General features: G+C 40.4%; 1 protein-coding gene across 1 annotated transcript; it reads left to right on the top strand.

Annotated features, from left to right (window-relative positions):
- The first annotated feature begins 4,211 nt into the window (after positions 1-4,211).
- Positions 4,212-26,189, top strand: LOC107198158 (ankyrin repeat domain-containing protein 33B). Its single transcript, XM_033519330.1, has 4 exons — positions 4,212-4,475; positions 10,457-10,586; positions 16,172-16,312; positions 23,033-26,189. Exons 1-4 carry the CDS (start codon positions 4,212-4,214, stop codon positions 23,881-23,883), a joined length of 1,386 nt encoding a protein of 461 aa, XP_033375221.1. The 3' UTR covers positions 23,884-26,189.
- Positions 26,190-27,370: the final 1,181 nt, after the last annotated feature.

Below are 27,370 nucleotides of genomic sequence, written 5' to 3'. Positions count from 1 at the left end.
GGTATGATGGATGACCCTCTCTTTCTTGTTTGTCACACAGAGACACTGTGCGCTGTTTGAAGAATAAAATAGGATCTGTTGCAAACTTTGTTTCATATTTTACATCTCTTATGCAGAGAGGATCTGTTTCATTGGTCTGGGAGAACGATGGGGAGCAACCCTGGCCACTGACTGTGGGAGAGCAAGTCAGATAACAGAGTATCCTTTATCCTTGAAAAGCAGGGATAATGTGTTTGCATGCTGCAAAGTATGTACAGTTACACTGTCTAATACTTGATGTTTATTACTATATATTAATGGGAATAGTTTGAGTTTTATTAATATTTAAAATAAATGGTATTTGAGGACATATGGAAGGGAAGGAGAAAGGATACTGTCAAAGGAGAAAAGTCCTTTTAGGCAGAGGACATACTTTTAAGAATTATCAATCTTCCTTTCTCCTAAAGCCTTCACAAGTAGTGAATACTTCTTAGAATTGATTTTATTGACAAAATCAATGTGAGATTAAATTTAAAAAATGTGGGGTTTTTTTTCATGTACACTGACCATTTTATAATTGCACTGTGGCCTTTCATATGATGAGCAGAATAATGGTTGCTTTTGGTAGAATATTAATGTTATCTCTCTTGTCAGGGTAACCACATTGTTCAGGTTCAGTATTTTCTAACTAAAATTCATTTATTTTTAGATTTTCTAAAGACATTTCACAGCTGTATTTTCCTGCAGACTGCTGTGATACAGGCTACTGCTCTACTGATTGCTTCTAAAGACAATTTGCTGGAGGCAATTTTGTATCACTTATTAATTGAGACTGTTGAAGGAGTTTTTAATATATGATAGTATTTATTGGTATATGAACTTAAAGATTCCAGACTAATAAGTCACTTTGATATTGACTGATTGCACATACTGGCTGATCTGTTTGTACTAGCTTTCAGCAAGCAGAATATAGACAGGGTCAGAAATGGATGCAAAGAAAAAATAAAAAAGGAAATAAAAAGATCAGCCTCATAACATAAATTATCATTGTATCATTGCATGAGGATTTGGTAAATAACCATCAAATCCAGAAGTTTATTACAACTTCCATAGTAAAGCTGCAGCCTCCTGCACCCCATTTCAGTATCTGACACATTTGGAAGAGTTACGCAAGGGAAAGCAGACCCTCAGCAAGCAGTCTGTCTCATCCACCTCCCCACAGACCTTCAATGAGTGAAAAAAAACACATCAGCTTTACAGAAGGGACTGGTTTTTATGTCCTCATGCCATTGCATGTTTTGCGTCTCATCCAGGGACTGCTGGGTGTACACTCCACCGAATATTGGGTTCTCACACTCTTATCTGGCCCACTTCAGATTTGTAAAACCATTCTTCAAGGATGATTTTCCTTGCTATTGCATCATGTAATCCCTCAGAAAGTTTCTGCTCTCTGTTGCCTTTCTTTATCCTTAAGCAAGCAGTCTTTGATAGCAACTTTGGAAAATAAACTTCATAAAATGCTGGCACCGAAAGTAATCCTTCTGGTTTTTAAACTCAGAAGAGTGAGTGAGTTTGATTGATTTGAAGATAATTTGTGTCTTGTATCTGCTGAAATCAGAATGCCAGTGTTAGGTGCATTAGTTCCTATCTGATGGAAGTACATGCTAAAGTAGGACAAAATCCCTCAATACTGTAATGCAAAAACCTCTTGCAAAAAAACAAAAAATCCAAACTAGTGTTTGCTATTTTTTTTTAACATTATTTTACAATATTTTTACAATATTTTAACTTTTTTTACGAAAAGAGCAAGAAAAAGAACTTATTTTAAGCATCTGGTAACACTGTTTTTAGAACACAAAAATGTTCTGTGAAAGTATATTGTGAAAATGTGTGTGGAGGAAGCCCATTCCTCCAAAAGGCTTCCTCCTTGGAGATCTGTCCCCTAAGATAAGTCAAAACTACTTAATCATGGTGACTAAGCTGTGGACCCCTTCCTGCTTCGGAACCCCATGTTATCTCCTTGTAAACTATTGGTCATTTTACCCTGGTCTTAAACCATTGGTCCTTTTCCCAGTTCTCCCCTTCCCTATGAAAACCCCAGCTTTTTCCCAGTTCAGAGGAAGTTTGTCACTGGCCCCCTGTGCTAAAGCCTGCCAATAAAGGACTCCATGGAATGCTACACTGCCTCCTGTCTCTTGTCTATGTGTTGGCTGCAGTAACCCATGAGCAGAGCTGGGCTGATGTGAGCTGATCCCAGAGCAGAAATCACTTCTAAAAGAGCTGATCACTCGAAGCCTCAGGTGGAGCTCATAAGGGTTAACCCTGGCTGGAAAGTGTCCAAGACCCCTGGACAGCTGTTCTTTGAGAGACCCCTATCTGCGATAGTCGGTAGCATCTGGGGGTTGGACATACCCTTGGAGTCAGCCACCAACAAATATCCTCCAGATACTGAGTGGAGCCTGTTTGGTTTTTGTCCATTAGAGATGATAGCTACTTTTAGTTATTCTTACAGCCTTTTGGAAATTATCTTCAAAAATGCCAATTTTTTCCAGTGAACAATAGAATATTAATTCTTATTTTCAAAAGCTTTTGGTCTCCAAACAATTGTAAATTTAATTTTCTGCTATCATAAGTAACGGACATTTTACAGAATGACTGCATGTGTTTTAAATTGTGACAGCTTCAGCTGGCTGTAAGCTGCACAAATAATTTGGCCTAACAGACAATTCAACCAGCCTAGCTTGTTAGGGAATAGAAGTTAACAAGTCCCTGGGTATGGTAATATTAGGTTGAACTCAGATTCAAACAGGGGACCCTGGCCAATCCCCTTGAATCATGAATGCACCCAGATCATTGGCCAGTGAGTTGAGCAGAGCTAAGATCCCTAACCAATCACATATGTAATTGCAGAAAATTTGAAGCCCCTGTAAAAGGAGGCACCCAGCAATAAAATTTGTCTGTTGCTGCGTGAACTCGGTGTGTTGTTGTCATGTGCTTGTCTCCAACATCAGCTACAACTGATGACCCCAACATGATAGAAAAAGCTGCTGCTGTATTGTGGGGATACAGAGGGTAGTGCAATTTGCTGCTGGCAGTCTGTAGGGTTGCAGAGAGCAGCAGGGAAAGTGGAAGGCAGCAGAATTGTTGCAGAGTCTCAGCAGAACATTGGCTATTGCGGGCATCAGAGAGTGCTGCAAGGAGCAGCGGGGAAAGCAGCATGGGTCCGGACCCTTTTAGAGATGCCACTGGGAGAAATGGCAGCGTGGGCTTCAGTGCCAGAGGACCCTACCCTCCAGCTATGGACTTTTATTTTAAAGAAAAGAGGGATAAAACACAATAAACAGGCTTTATGAGCCTCAAAAATATGGTGCAAGAGCCATGGACTGGAAGTGTCTGAAGGGGCTGCCCTGGACTTAAAAACGTGGGAGCAGGCTGGCAGATATATACTTGCACCAGCTACGATTGCTGATGAGACTGCTATCAATGTTTTCAAGCCTGGAGGCTCATCCTGGACTTGCTAAGGCAGTTGAAGAATGAGCAGGATAAGAGGACGGTGGAGGGGATGCTGTGGCCACTGCCCACCAAGTTGTGTGGTGAAAACAGAGAACCAGCTGAAGCAGTGGGAAGCATGGATGCCATGCCGGGTGTACAGGGGAGGAGGATAGGTGGACCAGCCATATTGTCCCATGAAACCACACAGAACTGTGAAGCCCTCCAGGCAAGGATGACCTGTCTGCAGAACATCCTGTTGCTGCCCAGAGCTGAGGTGCCACCCTGAATGGGGACAACCTGTCTGTGGAATGCTCTGCTTCTGCATGGGACTGTGGAGCTGGTCTGAGCCAGCACATATTGCTGGTGGAGTGTGCCACAGCCAAACAAAGCTGCTGTGATGCTGTTTCAAGCAGCAGAGATGCCTTGTGCTGCTGTGCTATGTTGAACAAGCGTCCTCCAGCTCCCCTGTGCCCTGCTTTGCCAGCTGAGATCCTTGAAAGGGTTGGCCTCTGTGAGGTGCCTGACTGCTGCAAAGCGGTCACTGAGCTGAGCTGTGCCGCGGTGGGCCCTGGGTGCCACAGGTGGGCGCTCTGCAACTGCACCTGACTGTGCTGGCTCTGCAACTGCACCACAGGGGTGCCTGGCTCCTGCAAAAAATGGAGAGATCTGCAGCTGTCCCAACTGCACCTACGCTGCCATTTGAACAGTGCATATTGGAGCTACACACACCCCTTGACACCATGGGCGTGCTCAGACCACCTCCTCCTGGAGCTGATTGTCCCAGCTGTGAGACTGTGCCTTCGACCCAGCCTCCAATGAGCATGCCCAGCCATCGCTACAAGTTGTGGGTAGACCCTGGCAACACATCATCAAGGCTACAGGGAGAACAACTAGAAGTCATACCCAGAAGCAACCATAGATTGGGGAATCCTAAAATAACTGCTGCTGCTGCTGTAAGCATGCCACTGCTACCGGAGATGGACCTGCCCCTGGGATATACACCAGTAAGGGAGTTGACGTATACTGGAGAAGACACCTTCACCACTATCAAGTCAGTGCAATGCTGCAGTTTTCCATTTGACCCTGGTGGATCCAGTCATGCAAAAAGCCATCACCTTGGGGAGCCCTGAAAAGCTGCCATGCAGGGACCGAGGGAGCCCAGTGGGCAATAGACAATGACCTCCCGCCTTTTGCAACACAGCTTGGTGGCTATGGGGCTGTGCCGCTGCCGCCTGGGAGAGAGGCGTCAAAATCGGGAACCAGCCCATGCTGCTCCCACTGCATCTGGAATTCCCATTTGCTGACCACCATGGCCACAGCTTCTGTCCCAGGCAGGGCTGTGGCTCTGGGCCCCTGTGACTTGGGGGACTCTCTCATGGCCACAGCTGCAGTGCCTATTTCTGCTTCTTGCAGCAGCCAAAAGGGGCAGCAACACAGACAAATTGAAAGCTGCTTTAATAAGGTTTCCAAATGTTGGACAGGTTATCATAAAAGCAAGTACTCATTCTAATATTAATTTCTGTGTATACCTTCACAGCTTCACTCCTCAAGTTATGATTTGCAATGCTAAGTCCTTTCCTCTTCAAATGTGCATTTAATTTTGGTATGATACCATGTAATATTTGGGTTATAGTTTAACTTAATAATTCTCTTCCATATAGAACTCACAGTAATTTTCCAGGTTCTTTTACCTTCTCAGAAGAAAAAAGAAGTACTAAGGTATTTATTCTCCTATTCCAAAAATCTTACCGTTTCAGTTTTGGGATTTCTAAATCTAAAACTAGGTTTTGTTCTTGGTAATTTAAAATTGTGGAAACATATTCAAGGATGGGAGCTGCTGACTATTTTTGGTTTATCTGACAATTAACAAACCTATAGCAAACCAGCCAGGATTGCAATATAAAACTTAAAAGGTTATTGAGACAACACCACCAAAAGGAAACCTATTAAATAAGCTTGTAAAAGGAAAGCCTTACATACATACACTCAAACAATATTCATAATACTTACCTAGACTTCACCTCCTTATATCTAACTGAGCATACTTTGTAATAACTCTGGATAATGGCAACATGACATTTAGTTTTGTCACTGTCAATTTGATGATTTATCATAAATCCTTCAAAAGAAAAAATATACTATGCAGAGTAAAACCCAATGCATAGACTTCTACATCCTTGTGCTATGCCATATTTCCCTTGCAATTAATGTCAGCCTGCAAGGATAGTATTGTATGGAGTCCCAAAACTATAAATTGTAGAAAACAAGCAGATTATGTGGAGGTGTGAAAACCTAGGATGAAAGTTTGAAATAAGTTCAAAATAGAAAAGACTGTTTGGTTTTTTAATTCAAGGTTGGAGCTTTTCTATTAAAACCTTTTCTATTATATTTATGCAATTTGTTTATTTGTTGTCCCTGAAAGTCTTACGAAATTCTTAGTATCCCAAAGTTATGAATCAGAACACAAGATGATTACACAGGAAAAACAAAATTGTTAAATTTTACTTTCTATCTGCATAACACAAATATTCAGCACAGAGGACTAAAATTCATTAAGAGTTTAAAATTAGATCAAATAGAATTTATTATAGTCTTGCCATCTCTAGATTGCAGTGTCTGGAGTTTTAATAAAGAAGACACTAGTATCTTGCTTAGAAGGAGATTTTCTTGGTAAGAAATAAAGGTGATACATTTAATATTTTAATACGTCAATTTGAACTGTATTACGAGTATTTCCCAGTTAAAGACTTGCTGTAAACAGCTGTCTTGTGTTGCAGAGGTACAGCTCTTTATTATAAACCTACCATAAGTGACCTAACCAATTGCCCAGTAAAAAGAGGTGGTTTGTGACAGCCTCCTGTTATCTTCCTTAGACAAAAAGACAGCTTCATTGAGACATGGACTTCTTTAATATTTGTGACATTTTAGAATTCAAAGACACTGTTTTTTTTAAGGTCCTGAAAAGAACATCCTAAGTTCATGAAAGCAAACATAGAGGTACTAATTTGGTTTAAAAGAGAAGGTGTTCGTGTAGCTGGATAATAGAGTGCATGTTTACATGTCTGGGGGGATTTATGTGTTTCCGGTCACCTTGTTTGAGACAATGAGCTCAATGTGACCTGTGCATCACTGGCACCATAGTTTAAGATCATATGCATTGATTTAAAAGAAGGTGCAAATGCTTTACTTGCAATCAAAGGGAAATGTATCTAAGCTTATTAGGACAAACAGGTAATTTTCTTTGACATGTTTTGATTTTTCTAAAACTTGGCTTGTAAACCTGTAAATATGTTCTAAGAGTCTTGTTAAATTTACTTCAAAGGTATTTCAGACAGCAGTCTTAGCAGAAGTATTTTGCATTTCAGTAACATTTTTGCATTTCATTTCAACAATGCTTGTTGGTTTCTTTTCTGCATAACTCCTATGACTCCTTTCTTTAAATTATGATTTAATTTGTACAAAAGAATATTATTCTTTTAGTCCATAACTATTACCCAATAATGACTTTTGCAAAATGAATACTTATGGAAGTGCTGGTTTGACTGTCTTAAGTACTGTAGCATTTAAAAGGAAACAAAAACTGTTTCTACCAGTTATTATTGTCTATATTTAGTCAAGCCAGCACTGTGTTTACCAACTCTGCAAATGACAAGGATTATGTTAAAATTAATATAAATTCCTCTGACTTCTGGAGAACATGCAGTGTGTCATCTCTTACAGTCGATGACTCAGTACAATAGCTGTGCAAGTGAGTAACATGGTCTCCTCCAGCCTCAAGAAACAACTTAGTAGGTGTCCTTAGATAACAAAAATGATCCAATTTTAATGACTCTGGTCTCTGGTGCTGCATACTGTCTGTGTTTGTGGAGGCGGACAACCCAACCATTTTTGCACCATGCTTTCGGTGTTATAACTATACAAATAAATTCAACAAATGCAACTGAATGGTGTTGTTAACATTATATCTATCCATCAAATAAGTTAAGATCACAATCAAACAAAGAATCCTTCACAAAACAATTCACTTATGACTTTACTCAAGGACTTCAAGAGTCAAATATTTTAGAGATGTTACAAACACAAGGACATGTCATTTTTGATTGTATACGAGGATGTAACCTGTAGAACCTAATTGACACAGGGGATTTTTCCTTTGATAATTTTGAATTGGTTTGCTAAATGGTACTTTCAAAAGTGGTTGTATACTTCACTAAATACAAGATGATTCCTACAGCCCTAGGGTGTGTTACACCATACTAGTATTCCCCACTCACCAACAGGACAAGCCATCATGGGGACTATGCATAGCACTTTAAAATGTATTCTTGTTAAACAAGAAAGTGGGGAATGTCTATTGAGAACCCACAGAGTGGAGTGGCTGAGGCTATCTATACCCTAAAGCATTTGACACTGTTAGAAAATTTCCAAAATCCAGTAATTTTGAATTGCTTTTCATCATAGAAATCTGGGCATCTTGAAGTGACAATTTATTTAAGAATTCTATATACTTAAAGATATGAGGACTTAATGATTTATCTATTTAAGGTCACGAATCTAGACTAGTTGTTTCCTCTGTTGGTTGGTTTTCCCATGGTTCTAAGGTTGAAATGTTTCTTGTTTGTAGAGTTAAGATATAAGATTGTAACTTCCAAGTAATGAGTCAGCTGAATTCCAGTTTGAAAACTTGTATTGTTGATAATGGCATATGACAGCTCCTGGGTATGAATGTTACATCTTCAATGATATATGGGATACGTCATTGGCTGGGAGAGGCTAGGCTTGTCAAGTTAGGGAGAATCATCTGTGCCATCACGCTGTCTTGTTGTACTTCCTGTCTGTGCAGAGGAGGACAAAGAACACTTCGCATTTTTTAAACTGAACAGGGGGAACTGTGACAGCTTCAGCTGGCTGTAAGCTGCATAGATAAATTAGCCCTGACAGACACCAACTTGATCAGCCTAGCTCATTAGGGAATAGAGGTAAACAAGTCCCTGAGTATGATAATGTTAGGTCAGATTCAAACTCAAACAGGGGGTCCCGGCCAATCCCCTTGAATCATGAATGCATCCAGATCATTGGCCAGTGAGCTGAGCAGAGCTAAGATCCCTAACCAATCACGTATGTAATTGCAGAAAATTTGAAGCCCCTATAAAAGGAGGCACCCAACAATAAAATTTGTCTGTTGCTGCATGACCTTGGTCTGTTGTTGTCATGTGCTTGTCTCCAACATCAGTGATATTGAATCTGCACAGCTTTTGGAGTTATAAAGACCTATATCCTGATCATTGGGTGAAAAATTAAGTTATTAAAGAATTTAAATAATGCTCAAGTCCCTACAAAATGGACACTGACACATGCTTCTTAAAAGCTAAAAAAAAGCTATTAATAGCTCAAAAGCTATTAAAAGCTATTACTTTATAGTAAAACTTGGATTAATCTGAACAGTCCCACCAGGAAAATACATACGTTTAGTAAAAAACAAACAAACAAACCAAAACAAACCTCCAACTTTTGGCAGAATCCTCTGTGCAATTTCAATAAAAGGCTTTGTAGAATTACAGGTCCCTCACAAGCAAATGAAGATGCTTTTTATAAAGCAGCAGTAGGTGTTTCTTCATGCTGAGGGCAAGAGTGAATTAAGAACAAAAAAACACAGAGTAATTATTTTATTGAAAGGTGTAATTGAGAAATAACCTACATAGCCTGTGAACAGTCTAAAGAGTAAATATCGCTCCTGTATCTCAATGAAGGTGTTTGCCACCTCAGCCAACAGAACTATCCAGAATGACAGTGAAAGAGGAACTGAATAACTAGTTAAGATGACAATAAAGCAGAAGCCACAGTGGTCACCTGGTGAACATCTATAAGTAAGGTCCACGAGGAAAAGAAATAAAGAGAATGTGTAGGCAAGAGAAAAATGATGGAGGAGTCAGGAGTGGGACATTCTGTTTTCATTACCAGGTTCTCCTTGCAAGTCTTTCATGTGAGTGCATTTCAGGCAGGCAGGGCTAGCAGGCAATTTGAAATTTGTGTCTCTGCCCTCATCTTTTCAGCAGTCAGATGCTCATGCAATGCTCAGGCACACTGAGTAATGTGCTGGCAGTGAGGAGGGAGTGCAGGGAACGCTGATTTATCTGTGCCTGACCTCCTCTACACCCATCAGCCCTAGCCTGATGAATGAGGGCTGCCCAAGTAATCTGAAGACTGGAGATAATGGCTTTAATCCTAGTGGTCAAGAGAGCATCCAGGATTAAGCACTGTGGTTCCATTTAATTAATGAAAAGTGTATTTTGCTGTATTTTAGGGAAGCTGTCAGTTTGCTGCTATGAAATGAAACACTGTCTGGGTACCAAGCATAGTTACAAGGTTTACCTCCTGGCTTGGCTTCCTCCTAGAAATTTTACAGCCTCCAGGTGTCATAAAACACATTAAACAGGCCCTCTAAAAACAATTAAATTTTATTTATGATTATAAAAAATGGAGACATAGTTCCAATGGGAAATTTGAATTATTTAAAGATAGCAAGAGGCAGTATGAACACAACTCCTGCCTACCACTTCCCTTTCACAGAACAAGTAGTTGTTTTTCAGAGAATTAATATTCAGAGCAGGTCCAGTTCATTTTACCTGTTGGATTCATTTTATTAGATAATAAAATCAGATTTATTCTCATTTGAGTGTATAGTATATAGCCATATAAGCATAAGCCATTTGGGAACAGTTACTTTGCATGTAGCATAATGTAATACCTACTCTCATAGGTATTTCAGAGGAATATCAAACATTACTTGCCAAAGAGCAGAGATAAAAAGAACAGTTTTGGATCTGAACATTGTGCCTGGAGCTGATCACTAGTTATGCTGGTACCTTTTCAGTTCTTTTTTCTGGGGGGGTAAAAAAAATGAAAAATCTGTCTAGTAAGCTTCTTTAGTGATTTTTTTCTCAGTCTGTCAAACCTAACTCTCATTTTATATTTTACCTTACAGAATGGTCTTATCATTGCCTGTTACCAAGGTTATGTGGATATTGTAATAGCCTTAGCACAATGCCCTCACCTTGATGTGAACTGGCAGGACAACGAAGGGAACACAGCTCTAATTACAGCTGCACAGGCAGGTAAGGGTCTTTGTATCACCTCTTACATGCAGGGTCTTGGGAGGAGTGTGTGTTTAGGTTACATTTTTTTAGAATTTTTTTTCAAATCCCTGAAAGAAATTATTCTGTGTAAAATAATTCTGGCCAAGCCCACTCCCCATCAGGTTTGTTATGTTTTTCTTTGAACTAATTAATCTACAGTAGTATTTATCCAGTAGATTAGGGCAGCAAAAGCTATACATTTTTAGTAGATACCATTAATTATTTTAACTTAAAAATAAAGAAAATCTCATCCCAAGTGTGCAGTATTATAGTGTTTTGTTCCTTTAAGCTGATTTTCCAATGTTTGCTCTGGCAGCAACAATTGAATACTGTGGTTGTGTAATATGCTGCATTAGTGCTTTTCTCCCATGCTTGCTGTACCTACCCCAGAGAGTGTCTAGTAATTGATGACTGTGGGAAACATATCATCATTAAGAAATACCTTAGCTGCTAAAACAGTTTTCATCCATATCATACTTAAAAAGCAAAAAAAACTCAGCAGGATTTAGTATTTGCCAATGATCCTTTTGTAACAGTTGATACCTACATCAACCATGTTAATTCTGATGAAGGCTGGAGTGAGAGCAGGTTTTAGCACAAGGTTTTCTTTTATCCCACCCAGGATGGTAATATTCAGTGAATGAGTGTAACAGATCACATAGATGTAAGAGAAACTCTCAGGAGAGCTCCTTATTTCCAGCGTTCAGTTAGAAAACAATCCTTTAATTATTTCTGTTAAAACTGTAGGGCTGTGCTTTAATCTTTAAGGGAAGCCTTAGTTTTCTCAAACAAGTATTAACAAAGTGCTAAGGCATGTAAATCAGGAAAAATTTCTCTAAGGAAGGATGCCAACACTTTCTAATCTAAAAGCTGTTCCAGGGGCTGTCTAGCTCTGCATCCCCAGTTTCCTTTGCATCCTTCAAGCACACTCTGCAAAGGCAGTCACTTTACAAGGAAATGCATAGCTGGTCTTTATCATATCTGCTGGCTGGTGAAGAGTCTGCGATGTTTGTAGGAGTTCATGGAACATAGTCCTTACCCTTGAGCACTGGCTGCCTGAGGGGAACAAATTTCACCAGGGAATATCATTCAAGCCATTCTAAAGATTGGAGCAGTTCGGATTCCATGTCAATTTAGTGCCACTGGACATTTCCAGGTAGTTCCTAAACTTGCTTTGAGTTGCATCAAAAAGTGAACTCTGGGAAAGGTCCTGCAAGATGGGTCTTGAATACTGGAAGTAAAAACTGTGATCACATTCATAGCAATGTCATGAGTACAGTAGCTTTCCAAAGAAGGTGGAAAGTCTCCAAAACACTAATCTACTTCTATTTATCTGCCTTTATGTAAATTTGAACTAAAAAAAAGTTTAACACTGCCTCCTTCTTGACCTTTATAACTTATGATAATGAGCTCAGAATTAATCCAGTGGGCTGACATTGACTTGACTGCCAGTACTTGCAATTGATCCCAAAAGAAAATGGAAATTACTGTAGTCAACAGAAGTTTATACAAAACCCCAACAACTTGGACGTTTTCCCCTGCCTGTGCTAATCCTGAGCTACAATGTTTACACCAGTTATTTAATTAATTACCACAAGATACTGCTGCAGTGTTAATAGAGATTACTGTGAGGCTAACATTGCAACCAGAGGAGTTACAGTGCAAGAGATGCTGCTTAATTATTGCTGGATGTTAAGTAGTAACACTGAGCAGTGTATTATAAAGACCTGAAAGAAAAGCTTATGCAAGCTTGCCTTTAGTGGAGAATTTATTTTTTTGGGGGAGGGGTTAACTTTAGGTTGTGACAAGTAATCACATTTTTGCAAAATAAATTATTCTGAGATCACTGTTATTTATATCAAAACTATGGGTTTTCTTCACATTATTTCACATTATTTCAGGTATTTTTAAGGTGGTATTTGAAGATTCCAGAGAGTGCTGCCATTTTTGTTATTATCCACTACCAGGTGGGCCATCATTTATGACCAGACCCCAAAGAGGAGCTATATGGGAAAAAAAGGTGTGGTCCTGAGGAATTGTCCTGTGTGTTTCAGAGTGTGCATCTATATTATGAGGTATACATACCAAAAGAGATGACAGAGAGGTCTCTTCACTTGTGCTGAAGAGTGTAAAATCCATACTTGCCTATGCCATTTCATGACTGCCCAGACATGATGCTCAAATATGAGCATCAGCTTGAATTAAATGGGATTAAATTAGAGAGCAAGTAGATTCTCAGAATATGAGTGAATTCAGTTGTATTGCTTTGTATTCCTTTTGATAATTTGAGGTTCTCATCCTCCAACAAAAGTAGCTAAGGCTGAAGTTTTCTGCGTGGGCTGACCAGAGAAAGACAGATTGAAATGATCAGTGGAAAGCAGTACTGTCTTAACAAACTTATTGGTATAGAAAAATAACTACAAAGTCCTCTGCTTTGTGTGTAAATTTCACAATTGAAAATTTGTCAGTTCATCTGCTTTCTCAATATTTCCTATTTCTTATATCCCTTTTCAAAGAGAGCTTGCCTTCCAGAATTGTAAATGCATTGCAGTCTGCAGCAGGTGGTGCTCAGAAATGTGTCGTGATGCTATTGAAGCCGAAAGAAAATCATTAAACATCATTACAAGGACAACGCAGAAAAAATAGGAGATTGATACAAACAAGCTATTTAAATAACAAGCGGAAAGAAAGGGAGGAAGGAGAGCGATTAAAAAAAGAAAAAGAAGGAAAATTACTTTTTTTTTCTCAGTTCTGCTGCTGATAGGGATGTAGCTACATCAGTGTATAGTAATTGGTATGCACTGGTCTTAAGAGGGAGTTGTATTTGCTTACAAAGTATAGATATTTTATGTTACAGCCACCAACTTGGGGCAAGACTGTAGAGCTGGGAACACAAAATTGTAAGTTATCCCAGTTCTGTTTATTAAGAAAGACATGAGAACACAAGCACCTAAAACACCCAGAGGATAAAGCCTTCTGGGTGTCTTTGGTTCCATCCATCTGTGAGAAAGCATTCACTACCTGCAGGCCAAACACAAGTGTTTTGCAGTTACAATTCAGGAGTGAAATGTTATTTGACAAAGAGTCTTCTTTACTATGCAGCTTATCCTTGTGCCTGTATTACACAGGTTATTAGGCAATATTGTCATCATTATAGATTCTTCTTTTGTGGCAGCAGTTAAGTGAATTAAGCTATTACGGACATCTGTGCTGATCTCTAAATATGGCTCGCATGGAGAAGAAGTCAACCCTTAGTGCGCCAGTTCTGGTAGGAAGTAGATCTGGCTTAAAATCAGCAAGAGCCTGCTTTGAATTCAGTGTCATCAAACAGGCTGAGCCCAGGCTCATTTATTTTAGAGCTGCATATGGCTTTCATAGCAGACTTTACATCACATGAGGTTCACCCAGTTTACAATTTAGGTAATGGCTGATTGTTCACTCAGACACAGGAGAACCAAAGCAAACTTCATGGCATTAAATCAAAAGCGTATGACAGGGTTTGAACTAAAACTTGGCAGCTCTGAGTTTTGCTTTGAATTTGATATCTGTTTGAATTGGAAATCTGAAGCAAACATCAGAGGACAGAAGATCCTCCAGATTAAAACTGAAGTGGTTCTCAGGAATCCCTGAGACACAAAATGTCTGGGAATCACAAACTTCTTAATTTCCTTTCTTATTTTACTGCTTGTATTTTTTTTTCTGTCTCATTTGAGGCCATTTCTAGTCCCCTGCAGAGTTTTGGTTAAGCAAGGTCTTTCAGGATTAATTCTTAGGATCACCCCAGATTTGAAAAGCACCTTTTACTGTAATTATGTTTTTGGCAAAGTGTAGAACATCTTTAGTGATGTAATAACTGCTGGAAAATCTTCCATCTTATTATTTCTACTTGTTTCAGCTTGTCCCTGGTTTTTGTGGTCAAAAAGCAGGATTTCAACTGCTCCAAAACATTCACGAAGACACATGTTCTACATCACTGAAGCAGAGCATGTCCTGCAAAACAATTTGGGCACAAAGATTCTCCCAGTAGCAACTGATTCATTGCCAGGATTTGATTTTATGCCATAGAATCAGTAAAGCTGAAACCCCTGTTCAGCTTTTGAGTGAGCAGGACCAGGTCACTTGATCCTGCCCTGAACCCAGTTCACTTTTGCTTTGTTCAGCTTGTGGTTTGCTGAATCTTTATATTTCATTCTCATTGGACTGCATACAGGGGACTTTTTATTTGGTTTTCTCTGGCTGTGGAGTTGCTCATCTGATACGCATTATCTCTACATCTGCTCAGATTTCATGAGAGTCTCCGGTTATGCAGAAAGGTAAAAAAGTAAAAAAAATTATAGGAGAGAAAAAGTAACACCTGCAATACAAATTAATTGGTAAAGACTTTCTTAACTTGGTTTTCAAAGTGAATGGAGGACTGTGTTGGTACAAAGTGACTGCTGATGAAATTCACATCAGATGTGATGCTATAGACTTTTATAACTGTCCTGTATGAATTATAATCTGCTTCAGTAACATTTCTAGATGCATTTGAATGACATGCATTACAGAATAGTCATCTGGTCTGCAGAGCGAGATGAGAGAATATTTTTACAGCTCCTACTAATTAAATTGTGATTGTTACAGCTACCTGACAGATGGCATTATTTTACAGAGCATCAAAGCATCATAAAATGATTGACAAGTGAAGGGAAAACTGTTTTGATTGAGTCATAACGGCACTAGCTATTCATCTGATAGTCCAATTATAAAGATTTGATGTCTTAATTGGTCTTCCAACCATTTAGCCAGAGATGTGTTTAGCTCTTCAGTATAGCCTTGTAGACACCAGTTATCCTGACATACAAGGCACATGAATGGCAACAACAGTTGCTTTTTGAAGAAGAACTTAAATAATTTTACTACCAAAACTGAACATCAATCTGACTTTTCAACTGCAGGAAAGTAGAGAAGTGGCTTTACACTGTCAGATGGAAAAATAAAAATGTGAGATCCTACACAAAATATTGCTTTCTCTTGTATCAGACCTGGCATGGTTTGATAGCATTATTGTCTGGAACGACTATGCACAGTCATCACTTTTTAATGAAGCACCATGATTGTAAGGCTCAAATTTACCAGCGGAGGGAAAAAGATGAACCTTTGCAATCAGTTTCCCCTGTGGTGGGCCTTCCTTCCATAAATTGTAGAGATTCCCTCTGCAGTGCTACTCACTGGGTAAAGAAACTGAGGCCCCAGTTTCTGAGGCGCATCCTCAGAGTGACTATTTCTGATCTTCAGTTATTCCCTTACCTTAAGCTGACTTTTCAGAAAGGAGAGAAATTCGAGAGAAAGTGGGAATCCAGATTTTCTACCTCCTATCCCAATATTCTGGTCACAAGTCAGACCCTTAACCCTATGGCTGATGACTGCAATGAGTGGAAGAGGACACAAAGAAAAGAGATCTTACTTAACTATCTGCATTTTCCAGTTATTAGATGGACCCGCAGGAGTAAATTTTTGGTTTATCCCTGAGACAGCACCTGCATTGTGTGACATATTTTCTCTGCTTTTTTGTTTCTTTAAAGGGCACATAACCATTACAAACTATTTGTTGAACTATTTTCCTGGGCTTGATATTGAGAAGAGGAATGCATTTGGATTCACAGCACTGATGAAATCTGCAATGCAGGGTCGAACAGAATGTGTGAAAGCCTTGATGATGGCAGGTATGAAAAGTACTTTTCTTCTTCTTTGCCACCATCTAACAACTACCAAGAAAAAAACTGGCTCTTGGGATGTTTGCTCTGAGAACTGTGGTACAGCCTTCCCTGGAAGTGGGTGCAGCTTTTAAATAAGCCACAGTGAAGGCAGTGAAGGCATGTGCTGTAGGAGCATTCAGTTTGTTTGTACAAACTTACCCATGAGCTCTCCTAGAGCTCTGAGGGTGAGACTGATTGTCTCCAAGAGAGTCTGGGGAGCAGGATCATCAAAATTTGTAGAAGGGGAGTTAATGAAATCCATGACACATGCAGGTTGCTTGCTGCCTTCTCTGTGTGTGACAGTGTGAGGGTGAGATCACAGCCAGACCTCCATTTCTGCCTTGAACTGTGGTGGGGACTAAAAAGCTTTGGGGGCTCCAGCTCCTGTCAGGAGAGTTGGGTGTAGGGGCCACTGGTGGGAAATTTGGTGACTTATTTTTTTTGTTAATGCCTCTACAGCTCTGAGTTTGGTTTCCAGGTTTATGAGCAACTGGGCACCATCAGGTCTGTGTCTGCTGCGAGGAGGGAGCTGTGACACAGGGAGGGAACAGATCTCTCTCTGCCCACCTGTCTCTCTTGACATCTGAGAACAGGAATTATGTTTCTTGCTCTTGACTCTTGTGTACTGTTGAATTTCCAGCTATATTGCATTGCAAGGTGAAGGGGGTCCTGGAGAGGAGACTCAGAAGGCCCCTTGAGGGGCAACAGCCTCTACAAGAGCAGTTCTAACATACAGCATTTTTCAGCCACAATATTGTATGGGTTTTTTATATTAAGTGTTTGGTGTTTAAAATGTTAGAAAATAATTAAATAACTAGGTTATATTAGTATATATTCGCGTTTTTTCAGATATATATAACACAAATTAAATATTGTGAAAATAATAACAAACGGTGTGTGAATATTGTTACTAGCTAGATCAAGAGTCCTACAGGTCCATTTCATTGAGAGAGATCTTGAATAAGGAGTCCATTGCAGGGATTTTGCTGTCACAAGAGTGTAATCCCTCATAATCAGAATATTTTAAGTTGCATGATTTTATCAAGCATAGTGATATTACTATCCTTCATTTCATAATATCCAGTTTCTAGACATAGATAGGGCACAGAAAACATAATGTGGTAACTGATGTATTATTTTCTGCTAAGTTCTGTAGCCTCTTACTCTGGAACAAAGGATTAGGAATTGAAAGGAATTAGAAATTTTAAATTTTTATGACAAAAAGTTATGAAACTACTGTGGGAGCTTAAACACTTCTAGAAACAGATGCACCTTCTAGACTCATACATACTTCAGATGCAGATGCTATTCCAAAATTTTCCAGTGAGTGTTATAAATTGTCACTTAAAATGAAACTTCAATCCTATGATTTTCTGACTTATCAAATTAGCCTTATGGTATCGTGACCTATTATTATCACTAGAGATCTGAGGGAAGCTTGCTCTTTCTGTTTGGGTCACTAGAAGCTGCTTCACAACCTTTCAGCTATTTAAATAACTCAGTATTTGTTATTCTGATTCTTATACTAAAAGTATCATTATCAAAGTTCACTGTTGTGGTTGCTGCCTCAGGCATCTGAATAGCTATTTCTTGTTTCCATGATTCATAAGGAAACAAAATATTGGAAAGAACAAACCTTTAGATAGCCAGAAAATTACTTTTTAAGCCTCCATCTTGAGTTTGCCTACAGAAAGTTTTATCAACCTGTTTCTGCATCAGAAATAGTGAGCATACCAAAGATCATCCACCAACTAAAGATCTGACGAGTTAATATAATTTTGATTTTCTAAACTGCAGTTTCAGTGAGTACTTGCGGATCCTCACATTTTCAGCTCAAAATAGGGGCCACAAAGGAAGTGTAGTAAATTGCCTGCACCCATTTTAATATCTGAGTATTTTTTAGCACTGCACAGTCTGGTGAAATGGAGGGAGGGAAGGAGGGAAATGCTCATTCAGAATGGATTTAGAAGTAGTTTGGGACTTAAGGGACACTGAGTGGATGCTGACAATGAAGTACTAGTGAGCTGAAAAAGGTAAAAGGAGTTATTAAATGATTTGGTGAAAAAATCAATTTCACAAATAAAGCAGCAAAATTTGATATTAAAATGTAAAAATGTATGTCAGCATAGAAGAGAAACACCCATAATCAGCTGTGGGTCTACTTGCATAGCTACAAAGCAGTTATATGTATTTAGAAAAGAGTTACAGCCAGGAGGTTTTTAAACCCAGTATCTGTTTCCCAGCCTGGAAAAGACCTCTGCTGATGGCCGGCTACTTGTGGCAATGCAGGAGGTCAGCAAAGCAGAATAACTTGCCTTCCTGGCTGCCTTAGCATGGATGCAGCACAGTCATGATGAGATGAGGAAAGAGGTAACAGCAATGTGTGACAGATGGTTGGAGCTGGATTGCCAAAGTGACTGCTCCTCCTGAAATTTGAGTTTGTGGAGAGGGCCAAGGTCAATCACTACATGATTAAGGCACTCTGAGACACTTGGTCATAGTGCTGCTCTTTCAGAGGGAGTCTTTGGAACATGTGAATTTGCTTTTTGTGAGAGCAGAGCGGGTGAAGGGGGACCCGGTCTCCCATCGGCAGTTTGTCACAGGCTGCTGTGCTGCCAGCACTGCACCGCTGCCAGTGCTTATCAGGAGAGCAAGCTAGATATTCTGGTTGTTGTTCTTGTGTCATGCCCTGCTGTAATCTCCAGTCTAGTCTCGGTGCTGTTTTAGTAATGTTGTCAGAGTGGCCCTGGGTCTGGAGACTGGGCTTTAAATACCACCCATAAAATAGACTGGTAACAGATGCCTGAGCCTCCTCAGCCCTTCTCTTTAAACCCAAGTTGCCAGTTCTGCTTCTCAAAAGGACATGAAGTCTTAATAAAACAGGATATTTATATTGTAAAGGTGCATGTGTATTCAAATTTATTGTGCTGAAAGTGAACTTCAGGGAAACATCTAGGGAAAGCAAGGCAAGTGGCAAGTGCAGCATTCCTAAAAGTAAACTAGTAGGCTATAGTTACACTGAAATGACAACTTGTTCAATAAGACTGCTTTTACATTTACAAAGGGACATGACTACTCATGTATATTCCAGACAAGGCATTCTGCTGAATTTCAAGTTTGTTCAGGAATGTCTCCTGAAGAAAATCAATAAAACTATGGTAAATCATGCCTTAGAGGAGATTTTGTGATACAAAGTACAAGGTCAGCATCGATACCTCTTGAAAGGTTGAGATTTCAATACTCTGTAGTATTGTTTTCTGAGACAGAGTTTCCAAAACACCTGGGGATCCATCTGTCATCACATCAAAGGGAGGTGAGCCAAGGGTGGCAGCAAGGCCTCAGCACCAGTCTCATCAACAAAAGTGCTCCTTTAAGGAACATGGCAGGGCTGGTGACAATAACCTGGATCAGGCAGCACTACAGTGATTGCCAGGCAAGTCTATGATGACAAGGGCAAGTTCATAGAGACAAGGCAAGTCTGAGGTCAAACAAGAAATGAAGTCGGTGGGTCATGGTCCAGTCCAACACGGTACATGGCCAGGAACAGGCATAGCCCAAACAAGAACCAGAGCTGAGTGCAGCCCCCAAGCAAAGGTGGAAAGCCTCCAGTGAGCACTTTCTCAGCTTCTTTTTGAACTACTCTTCTCCAAATTCTCACAGCTGCACCATATCAGAACTGGAATGACTTTTTCTTGAAGATAATGGTAAACAGCTGTATAAACCTCGTTTGTTTACAAGCTGAGAATTAAACTTTTTATTTGAAGATAATTCCTTTAGCTGCTGTTCTTTCTGTATTAATTCCTTGCCTGTTACATGTACATTAAGGAAGCAACTTCCACATAATTTGCCACAGTCACAGTCAGCTCTTTTGGAAGGAGTTCAGACTCAGGCAAGTGTTAAGAAGAGACCAGGGAAAGAGGCTAGCCTAAGATGAAAGAAACTCAAACATAGGAAGTTTGGATAGGGAGGTTCAAAAACAGGTTAATGAAGCAAGAGGGCATGTGTTGGTATGTCTTTTTCCCTCCCCTCACCAATTTATAATTTCTGCAGTCATGAACTTCATCAAACCCTTCTGCCTCTGAGATCTTGTAATCCTTTCTTCAAATCCACAGCTTGTGAACTCTTTGATTTGATTGACTCTTCCTCTTCTTTGGCTCCTTTCTGCCTTCCAATCCAGGGCCCATGCTTGAGTCCCTGCAGTGCCCTGGTGCTCTCTCTCTGAGTGGTCCTTTCTGCAAATTTCACTTAACTTACACTTAAACTGTGATCAGCAATTTTGCTTAGGGTGTCCCTTTCTACATCCTCTCTTTAGGGATTTTCTCAGAGGCTTAGGAATTAACTTAATAGAGTTAAAGTTAAAATTTTTATTACTTTCCTTGTGCTCTCTTTTTATCTTTATTTTCCTGTAATAACAAAACATCCTTTGTGGGAAAGGTTGTACTGAACCCACCACAAACTGGTTTGTCCTTCCTTATGTCAAGTCCTTTTTACTCTAGTTTTAAATGCCATCTCCAAGGTAATCTATCCTGAAAAAAAAATTATCATTATGTTCTCTGGTCTTTTTCTCAGGTCTCTGTACCTCTCCTTCTTGCAAAGCAATGGAACAGACTGTCATTTTTGTGACAGTATATGTGTAGGTCAGTTTTGTGTTGGTTGTTTGAAAATGGTCCTTCATCTGGTAAAGAAGCTCTTCAATAAATCAAACGTTTTTTTGTATCCCATTTTTAAACCCTTTCAAGAAATCCAGAAAATATCTGCAGGGCCAGAGATATGAGTACACCATGACTGAATTTTGCAGAGCTCAGTATGTTGAAGGCAGGTGGGCAAAGTTCCCATGCCTGTCCCAGGGAATGTGGTGTATATCTGCTGAACAGTCTTCAGACTGGAACATGCAAAGCTCCCTCTGAGATCAAAGTTCAAAGGCAAAATATAAATTCTTCAGTTTAAGAACCTGTCTGCCTGAACCAGAGAGTATTCCCTCATTTTCCTATTGATTTAATTCATTCACATTCATACCCATATACTGTAAAACATCAAGATGTGTGTGCCCAGGTGGTGTGCCCAGGATCACTTGGATGCGAAGTACAGGATATGGTTCCAATTGTCAAGTACTTGGCATGCCTCTGAGAGTCTTTGTAATTGGTGCCATCAACCAGATTTTGGACAGGTCTTTTGTATCCTTTAGCATTTACCAGCTACAGTCTGCTGGGTATTTGCAACAGTGTCTTGCTATTTTCAGCTTCCAAAACCTCTTGCTGCTGTTCATTGTTCTGCAGCAATTCCTCCACAGGTGCACCTTGAATTAGCTTCCTGTGTCCTTTACAGACATCTTCTCTGTGAGCAGGATTGGGCACATGCCACCCTCATTAACAAATGCCTACAGTCCCACCCTAATATCATGGGAGGACTTCCCTGCAATTTTCTGGTTTCCAAGGAATGTGGATACTGTACTAAAGAAGTTGTAAAAGATACCATAGGGCAGACTAGGACTCTTGCTTCTCCTGTTACTCTTGTATCCTCTCTTCAAGCGTCCAAGTGCCATGGAGGAGAAGAGTGAAAACAAAAAAAGTGAAGAACACTTTGGAAAAAAAAGCATGAAGAACAAGGGCAAAAGCCTATGTGTGGGATCTAATAAGAAGATAGAGAGATCAAAAGGAATGCAAAGATGGAAAAGGATGCAGAAATAAATGAAAAAAAAGAGTGGGGATGGACACAGATGTCAGAACTGGAGAGATAAATATCATAAACTGGGAATGGGAGGAGGATAGGTCACTAGAAATAATTTCCTTCCAGGACATGAAATTTTAAATGTCTAAGTTTCTGCTCTGTAGCCTGTATCCCAGCTGCCTCTTATGGCTGGTCTACTTGGCAATAACAGAGTGTTTTGGCAAACAATTACTTCATTTCCTTAGGGCTAGTAGTCTCAGGTAGATGAGAATAGCTGTTCTGGGCTCAGACTGAAGGTCCGTCTCACCTATTATCCACTCTTTGACATTTATGGAAACTTTCCTTGTATTTGATCATCCTTGTTACCATCTTCTCAACATTTCCTAACTCTATGGAGTCCTTTCAGACATAAGAGAGCATGAATTGCACATTTTTTTGTTTTTCTATTTCCCCTTTTTTTACTTTCTTCCCCCCTGCCACCATTTTTAATGCTTTTTAAGAAATTAATTACATTTTTAAAATTTTATTTGCTGTTTTTAGTCCTAGTGAGCAGTGAGTGGATATTTTCATGGAACTTGTGATCATTAACCTAAGACCTTTCTTCCAAGTGGAAGTGACCAGTACGAAGTCCACTATTCTATATGGGGAAAGATTTCTGTGTGGAGAATTTTTTCTTTCCCTATCTGTAACTCTTTTTTTGTGAGCTCGAGTGAATGGATATTAAAATGGCAGTCAAGACTAAATTATTATTAAATTATTAAATTATTTCATTATTTGTAATTTTAAGAGAATTTCATACATGCAGTCTTAATGTCTTTTACCTTGTTTTAAGGAAATAAGGAGTTCATAAAGTCAAGAACTGGATCTATCCTAATTGCATGCTCATTTTGACACAAATATTATTGTGTATTTTATGTGACATTTTCTTGCAGAGATCTGCCTGACTCACCTCTGATCACAGCAGCAGGTATGTGGGGGGTTTAATTAATTAACACTAATCGTTTATCTTTTTCTTTTGAGGGGCAAATGTTCATGCAACTGACCCAAGCCGTGGACTGACTTCATGGGAATGGGCTTGTTTCACAGGAAGATCAGAATCTGCCTTCGTCATGCAGAAGCTGATGGACAGACCATGCCCAGAACAGTTTTCTGATCAATATAAACCAGAATGGCCAAAAATGAAGGAACTTCTTGCGAAGGCTGCAGAGACAAAAAGCTGTTTGCAGAAGATTTCTGAGTGCGTAAGAGCAGCTGTCTCATTCCAGTCTTTCTATGGCCCAGAAGAGGATGGGGTCCTTGATCACATGGTGAAGGTGACAACAAGCTTGGGAAGTCCCTTCATCACTCTGGCATGCCGGACTGTGTGCCCAGGCAGCCCACCTTGTGTGGGGAAGCGCAGACTGGCTGTGCAGGAAATCCTTAGGAAGCAGAGAGCAGAGGAAATCCGATCTCAAGACAAAGATCACGTTAACAACTATGAGAAGCTCTTTCAGAACTCCAAAGTCACAGTGATCCCCAAGAAGAAGGAGCGTCGAGCTAGCCTGCAGCCCATCAGCATTGCAATGTCCCAAGTAAGCACAGTAGCTACGAGGAAAGCAAGCCTCCTGCCACTCCACCTACTTCGACGGAGCAGTGTCCGGCCGGGATTTGTCATCCCCAAAGTCCGTGTAAGCAAGGCACCTCCACCTACCTTCCAGCCAGAAAAGGCGAGAAGGAGGAGCAGTGCAAAGGACGACCCCTATCTGCAGATTCCCAAATGGAGATACAAGGAATTAAAAGAGGAGAGGAGAAAGGCAGAGGAACTGGAGAAGAATAGAGCAGCAGAGGCTCAAAAACCAAGGCAGGTGTCTCCTTCCCAGAGCAGGACCTGATTTAAAGGCAGTTGGTGAGAGGTTTTTGAGTTGCTAGTCTTGTTATCCCAGCAAGATTACAAGAGACTGAATGTTTTTGTGCATGCTCACTGCCCATGGAGCTGGAATACTGAGTCATGGCCTTTAAGGAGCAGAAATACAGCAAGGGTTATGCCATGACATATTTGATGGTGGAGCAAGAATGTATTTTGGGCTGGAAGACTTACTAGGTTAACCAATCTGCTGTTGATGGGATGTTCTAAGTGGTGCAGTTGTCTTGTGGATTCCTCTTTTTCCAGCTCCTGGTGAATGGCTGTGAAACAGCTTGAAAAATATGTTTGAAAGAATTGTATTTTGTGTTTGTTCATTTTGCAATGGACAAAATTAAGGAGCTGTGGTTTTGACACCAGACATTCCTCCCTCTTCTTCCTTAGGCAGATATATTGCAAAGATTTATAATAATAATTAGCAGTTTAAAATATACCACAGTGTTGGTTGGCAATGAAAATCCAGGTCTACAGTTTTAGATATAATGAGCACTTTATTTCTATTCCAGTAAGCAGATCTTAAATACAGGCATTAAACCCTACAGGTCCATACAGTCTGTATGGATGCAGTTCTTAATGCTCTTGTTTTCTCTGTTGAATATAAAAAGGGCTTAATATGAAATATCTCTGTAGTTGAGGTATTCACATCTTCTGCAAGTATAAATCAGTTGCAGGGACTGATTTCTTTGAAGAAACATAGAAGATGTGACAATTTTTGATTGCCACCATCACCTAAGATTTGCCTCCCCCACTAGATTTTCCTTTATTCATTATCCATTGTCTCCTCTTTAGTCTCAGGGAAATTTTTGTCATTGCTTTTAACTGTGAAATAAGGGAGATGGTGAAGCACAGTGGATATTTTTTTAGGTTGATATTTAAATTTCTTTTAAAAAAACTCACTAGGTTTATTGTGAGCCTTTCCAGAATATAGCCAGGACAAGAATATTATGCAGCTTTCAGAGGTTCAAGCAATTTTCCCAGGAGTAAAGTGCAGCTATATGCTGTGAATACCCAGTCAGAGGCAGCTCAACCACTGACATGGCCAGATGTCACTGTAAGCTTTGGTACAACACCTCTGGGTGCCCAAAGAGGGCAGTAGCTCACCCCTCTGTCTACACTGCGAGGAAACCTTCCCTGGTATGGAAGTTCATCTCCCACGTGGGCAGTACCTACGGATTTTTGCTGCAGGTTTTCACACTCCACATTAAGGGTTCTTCTGGTTGTACCAGCAGTCAGCCTGAACAGCAAGCCAAGCCCTGGAAAATTCCGGTAAGGAACGGCTATAAATCTGCTGCTTGCTGAAGAACAACCACACTCATAGAAGTAGAGATTCAATGCAAACAGCATAGAGCACATGCTCAGGGTTAGGTTTTCCTCAGGCTTTGCACACATTTAAACTAAAATGTGCTGCAGTGTGTCCTCCTGAAGGTGTTGCTGTACTGGAGCCCAGGCAGACCTCAGCTGTGCTGCTGTCACCAGTTTCTCCCCTCAATTAAGAGAGGGAAAACTTTCCCACCCTTTAGCCCCACAGCACAGAGGCTGGACACTTTCAGTTTCACTGAATTTGTAATGAAACTGTGTCATGGGAGAAATAAATTCAGTTAATTGAAAACTAGCGCCCAGATCAGCACTTTTCCTGTCTATAGGGTCTGACAGAAGTTAGGACAGATGTGGGGAACAAGAATTTTTCCACACAGCCTGTTCTTTGTACTTCTGTGCTGGCCAGACTGCATTGCCAGGTAGCCTCTTAGGTCAGACCTGGAGGAAAAGCACCTGCCAATACACCTGCCCAGTCCTGGGAATATGAAGATCATTTTTATCTGCAAGTGCATCAGTGCTATGCAATTCATAGACACTAATTTTGTAATGGCTTTGAGGTGACCAGAATACAAGCAGGACTCATTTCTTTGGAAAGCAGGAGGACAATCTTCTGGCTGTCTGTGGCAGAGCTGTCAGGACAGACTTCAGACTGGTACACTGGATTGAATGGTTTAACTGTTAATTTTTGTTTACTGCCAACCCAGGGTTTTGAAGATTTAGCAATCAGATTTGGTTCTGAAAACAACCTGTACTGCAGCTGAGTACTTGAATTTGCACTTTCAGTACCACCTGCAAGAAACCGGCCATTGACAGGTGCTCTCAGGGATGAACATATAGTATGTAGAATTAGGGGCTGGAAATTAAGCCTATTTTCTAATCCTTTGTACTTTACTGTGTTTACGTGCATAAATGTGATATTTCCATTAAAAGAGGCACAGGCTGTTCAACTTATTTGGCACACTCATTCTTCATAGGGGTTCTTCATTGGGGATACTGTCTTTCACTTTCCAGTGGATCTAAAAGCCCATTCACTTTCACCAAAGGACTCATCAGCATCACCTGAAAGCAGTTTGGTTTCCCTGGAAGGAGTGATTGTGGGTTAACTTCCACTCCCTGTGAATTTTTCTTTAAGAGTTAAGGAAAACTATTACTTTCATTTCCCATCAGGTTTTCACTGGTCATCTTGATGGAGAGAGAAGTCATTGGTTTGCTGGCCTGCTTCCATGTTGCTCTGCTGCAAGCAGGTGGTCTCCCAGTATCCTTGCAGAGAGTGTGACTCCATTTGGGGCATCTGTGTAAAGCCTTGCACTTGCTAGTTTTGGCAGTGCAGTCCACAGGTCTCTGTGTCCTCATTGCCTTCCTCCCCTGCTGCCTTACTACTCCCCAGCTATCTTCCCCTCTTCATCATTATCCTCACCGTAAAGGCTGCACCCCTCACTTGCTGTTTATCTTACCTATCTGAAGGTTGTAGTGAGCAAAACTCCCACAAACCACTTCTTGAAGCCTGTGACAAATGGACCACTGTGGAGGTGGAGGAGGAGGCATGCCTGGCTTGCTTCCAGCCATCTGCCCCCTTGAGCTGCTGCTGCCAAGGAGGATTTGATTTCTGTTCGATTTCAGCACAAATAGAGTGGTTTGATCTGTGTTTTGTTGTAGATTTTTTTTCCCCCTAAGAGATCCATAACTATGAAATCCCAGGCAATACTGGCTGCACTTCAGGTTGCTCCTGGTCACTCAAGCAGCACAGTTTGCCTCCTAAAAAAGATCAAGCAAATCCTTGTCAGCACCTCCTGGCAGCTCGAGCCCCTGGGGGAAGGCAAAGGGGCTGCTGTAGAAAGATGCTTCTCAGAGGGGAAAGGGACATTAATGCCTAGGGCAGTAGGAGGTCTTCTACCTGCCTTCAGTGCCAGGCTGTAGTGTGGCACATTAGTGGGAAGAATGTCCTGGAGTGTTGTAACTGGAACAGGGGCTGTGCCTGCCATCACTGCCATTCCTTGTCTTGGTACCCTGGGAATCTTGCCACGATGCTCCCAGGAAGCTCCCAGCTCCATGGGCCGACTTAGTTCTATAGTAACTGTAGTAACAGGGATTTAACAACAGTGACAGTGGAAGGTGAAAGTCCAACTGCTTCCCAACATTCT

Source organism: Parus major, chromosome 2, assembly GCF_001522545.3.
Source record: "Parus major isolate Abel chromosome 2, Parus_major1.1, whole genome shotgun sequence".
Taxonomy (NCBI): Eukaryota; Metazoa; Chordata; class Aves; order Passeriformes; family Paridae; genus Parus; species Parus major.
This window is presented reverse-complemented; position numbering and strand designations above follow the sequence as displayed.